This window comes from Triticum urartu, chromosome 1 (genome assembly GCF_003073215.2).
Source record: "Triticum urartu cultivar G1812 chromosome 1, Tu2.1, whole genome shotgun sequence".
Classification (NCBI taxonomy): Eukaryota; Viridiplantae; Streptophyta; class Magnoliopsida; order Poales; family Poaceae; genus Triticum; species Triticum urartu.
In genome coordinates this window covers 43,284,569-43,287,881 of record NC_053022.1, presented here as the reverse complement: position 1 = coordinate 43,287,881, position 3,313 = coordinate 43,284,569, and the positions used below count along the sequence as shown (strand labels likewise).

General features: G+C 52.3%; 1 protein-coding gene across 1 annotated transcript; it reads left to right on the top strand.

Moving 5' to 3' along the window:
- Positions 1-1,075: 1,075 nt before the first annotated feature.
- LOC125551840 lies at positions 1,076-2,986 on the top strand. Its single transcript, XM_048715237.1, has 4 exons — positions 1,076-1,403; positions 1,516-1,683; positions 1,843-2,292; positions 2,389-2,986. The coding sequence occupies exons 1-4, from the start codon at positions 1,152-1,154 to the stop codon at positions 2,665-2,667; spliced, it is 1,149 nt and encodes a 382-aa protein (XP_048571194.1). The 5' UTR covers positions 1,076-1,151; the 3' UTR covers positions 2,668-2,986.
- Positions 2,987-3,313: the final 327 nt, after the last annotated feature.

Genomic DNA, 3,313 nt, shown 5'->3' with positions numbered 1-3,313 from the left:
GTGGCACTTTTTTACTATATTTAAGCTCTTCGTGAGAGTTTGTACCGAAATTCAGACTTTGCTTAATAATATGGTTGCATGCATCATATTGATGCAGAGGCCGTGGATAATCCTCTTCAAAAAAATGACCTATCCAAAAGTTCATTTCACGATTTGACCTATGTCACGCATGCTTTTTATTATTATCAGTCACGAACAGTTAAATAATTAGAGAATAATTGCGAGTCACTAATGAAAGTGCGACTGTCCGAGACTTTGGACCATGGGTCACTTATCGACTCTATCATGGGCCTAACCCACGTCTCCGCATACGACGTTATATATATTGACGGTGTTGGCAACTCCAGTCGACACTCTCGTTCCCTCCTCGCGCACAACCCTAGCCGTACTCTGTTATTCCTCTCACTGTTGATGCTTTCGATGGTTTCATTTTGTCGACCGCATGCACGACCGTTCGGGAGAGTAAACCTCTGGAACCCTGCCTTTTGCGACCCTGCACTGAGAGAAGGGCGATGAGGCTTTTGGAGAGCGTCTCTGCGTGAGTGCTCCTTGTTTGTCGTCGTCTTGGTCATCCATTTAGACTACTCCCTCGGCATCGAACACATGTCAGCCACCACGGCCGCCAAGAAGAAGGCTATGGAGGCTGCCGCGGCTTTAGGCCGGCCTGTTGGGGGGTATTGATCTGATTATCCCCTATTTACTCCTTCGTGTGCTAGCCGGGTTTGTTGTGTTTATAGATGTTTTGGAGCTTGTTTAGATATCAGTATGATTTATTCACCATGAATTAAATAAATTAATCAAAAAAGGTGCTAATTTACCCATCAAAACCGTGATTACTTGTGGCTAGCTTGAGACCGTTGCGTTTTGTTGGGCATTGGGTAGAGCAAAAAAGGAAGAGAGCAGTTGTAGTAAATAATACAGTAGTAAATGGTAAAAAGGAGAGTAATCTTGTAACGAAGAAAGAATGGTCAAAAAGAGAAAAAGGAGAAACGGCCTCTGTCCATGGCATGGCCCACCCACGTCGGCTTGGCTACAAAACAAGGCTTCCCTCCCTTCCTTGGCGTCCCCTCTCTCAGTCTCCGTCCTCCTCGCCGTCTGCCACCCACCAAACCACCACAGCGGAAGCGAACCGCCCCGGCGCAGCAGCAGCGATGGCCCTCGCCTTCACCTCCTCCGTCCCCTTCCCGGCCGCCGCTGCCCGCGGTCTGCTGCAGCAGCAGCAGCAGCAGGTCCAGGTCGTCGGAGGCGGCCGCGTGCTCCTCCTCGGGTCAGCACCGTCGCCGGGCTCGGGCACGTTGGTCCTTGCTGTGTCTGTGCCGGCAGTCGGAGGTGCGAAGGCGCCGGCTCCCCTTCGCCGCGCCTGCGCCGCTGGAGACAATGCTTCGCCGTCCGACAAGGAGAAGGTACGTAGGTCCCTTTCCGTCCGGCCGTCACTTTGCTCCGATCCATCGGTTCCACGCCTAGCTTGTTCACTTGTTGCTGAATCTTCCTCCGGTTCGGTCCGGCCGGATGCAGGCCTTTCTGGAGGCCATGGAGGAAGCGCGCGGCAAGTTCCACGCCGTCATCAGCGCCGGCGACAAGACCGTCCTGGAGCGCCTCGCCATCACCGCCAAGGACAGCCTTGGCCTCCTGGCGAGCATGACGAAGGATCATCCCTTCCCGCTCCCCGACGCCATGTACCAGGTACATACATCTCCGCCTTCCTCCTCTCCTACACCATCTCCATCTCCATCTCCATCTCCATCTCCATCTTGATGCGCGCGCTTCTTCCTCTCGTCCTACACTCCATGCCGTATGGATCTATCATTGATTCACGTGTCTCGTACGCACGCATGCCTGCAGGAGGTGGCGCGCATCACTTGGGCGTTCCTGGAGGTAGAGGGCGAGTGCGAGGGCGGCTACGCCAGCGCCGACACCGTGCAGGCCGCCATCGATGCCTTGCGCAACATGTCCGTGACCTTCCTCGGCTCCGGCGTGGATGACCCGGAGTGGCACCCGGCTTTTCTCGGCGACGTCTCCGACGAGGAAGACAAGGCCAACTACCTGCTCAACCTGGCCAACGGCTTCTGCCTGTTCCACTTTAAGCTGCTGTGTCGTTACCGCCAGGCTTCTCCGGCCATGGAGGAGGAGGCTCCCGTCGTCGCCTACAAGTACCCCTACCAGGCCATGCTGGTGCAGAATGACAAGGATCTCGCCGAGCACCTCCGCACCACCGCCAAGGACTGCCAAGGATTCCTCGCAAGAATGATGGCCAAAGTTCGCGTCTTGCCTCTCCCCGATGTCGTCTGCGAGGTACAAACAAGGTCCATCCATCCATCCATCGTTCATCTTTCATCGCATCCGCATGCTCCGTCGCTAATTTGGGGACACGTCTGCGTCTGCGTGCAGGAGCTCATTGCCATCGGCAAGTCCTTTGTCAGGGTCGAGGTCGAATGCGACAAGGGATGCGCCACCACCGGCAGCGTCGTGGCTGCGATGGACGGCCTCACGCGCGTCACCGAGATCATCGCCGGCAGTGGCAGGGCGAAAACCCTCAAGCCCTACGACCTGAGGCCCATCGTCGCCATCACCGGCGACCAAGAGAAGCTGGCCTTCATGTGGGATTTGGCCGCCGCATTCAGCGTCCACTTCTACGACGTCAAGTTCCGTTGCGCTGACTTCTTCTGATGTTTTATGCCTAGTGCTTGTGCGGGCTGAAAGAAGAACTGCCATATGCTCCTAGTAGCTTCTGTGTTGGATCCAAAATTTTAAATAGCGCGCTAAGCCTCTTAGCGGCGGACCTCTTCTAAACGCTATAGCGTGCTATTGCGGAGCTATAGCGCGCTATTTATAATGTTTGTTCATTTGTTTGGACCAAAGTCTTTTAGCGCAAGACCTTTTGTAAACGCTATAACGTGCTATAACGAAGCTATATATAGCGGGCTATTTAAAACCATGGTTGGATCTCATATTCTGAAAACTATTGATTTGATCTTAGCTAGAAACATCAAGTCATGATCCTTATCTATCTATCTATCTATTTTGGTTTCAATTTCCTAAATTTACCTCCTCAGCTTGATCTGTGATGTTCTACTGTATCTGTATGGCTCTGCTTGAAATTTTGTTTCATTCAGGCATTCATATTCACAACAGAGCATACAAAACATTCGTTTGTGTTCCTTTGTGAAAAACTCTGCTCCTCTAGTGTCAAATTCTGAACTTTAATGCTAACTCAACCAAATTATGACTACCCAATCTCCCTATCAAATGACAAATGCCATATGCTTCTGCCTAGCCTTCAACTATCTCATACAAAAAGCAATATTTGGGGAAG

Bases quoted from the DNA above. Each gene is read 5' to 3' on its own strand.
- LOC125551840 (XM_048715237.1), top strand. From the start codon at position 1,152: ATGGCCCTCGCCTTCACCTCCTCCGTCCCCTTCCCGGCCGCCGCTGCC. The intron at 1,404-1,515 runs GTACGTAGGTCC...GGCCGGATGCAG, and splicing joins CGCCGTCCGACAAGGAGAAG to GCCTTTCTGGAGGCCATGGA. The intron at 1,684-1,842 runs GTACATACATCT...GCATGCCTGCAG, and splicing joins TCCCCGACGCCATGTACCAG to GAGGTGGCGCGCATCACTTG.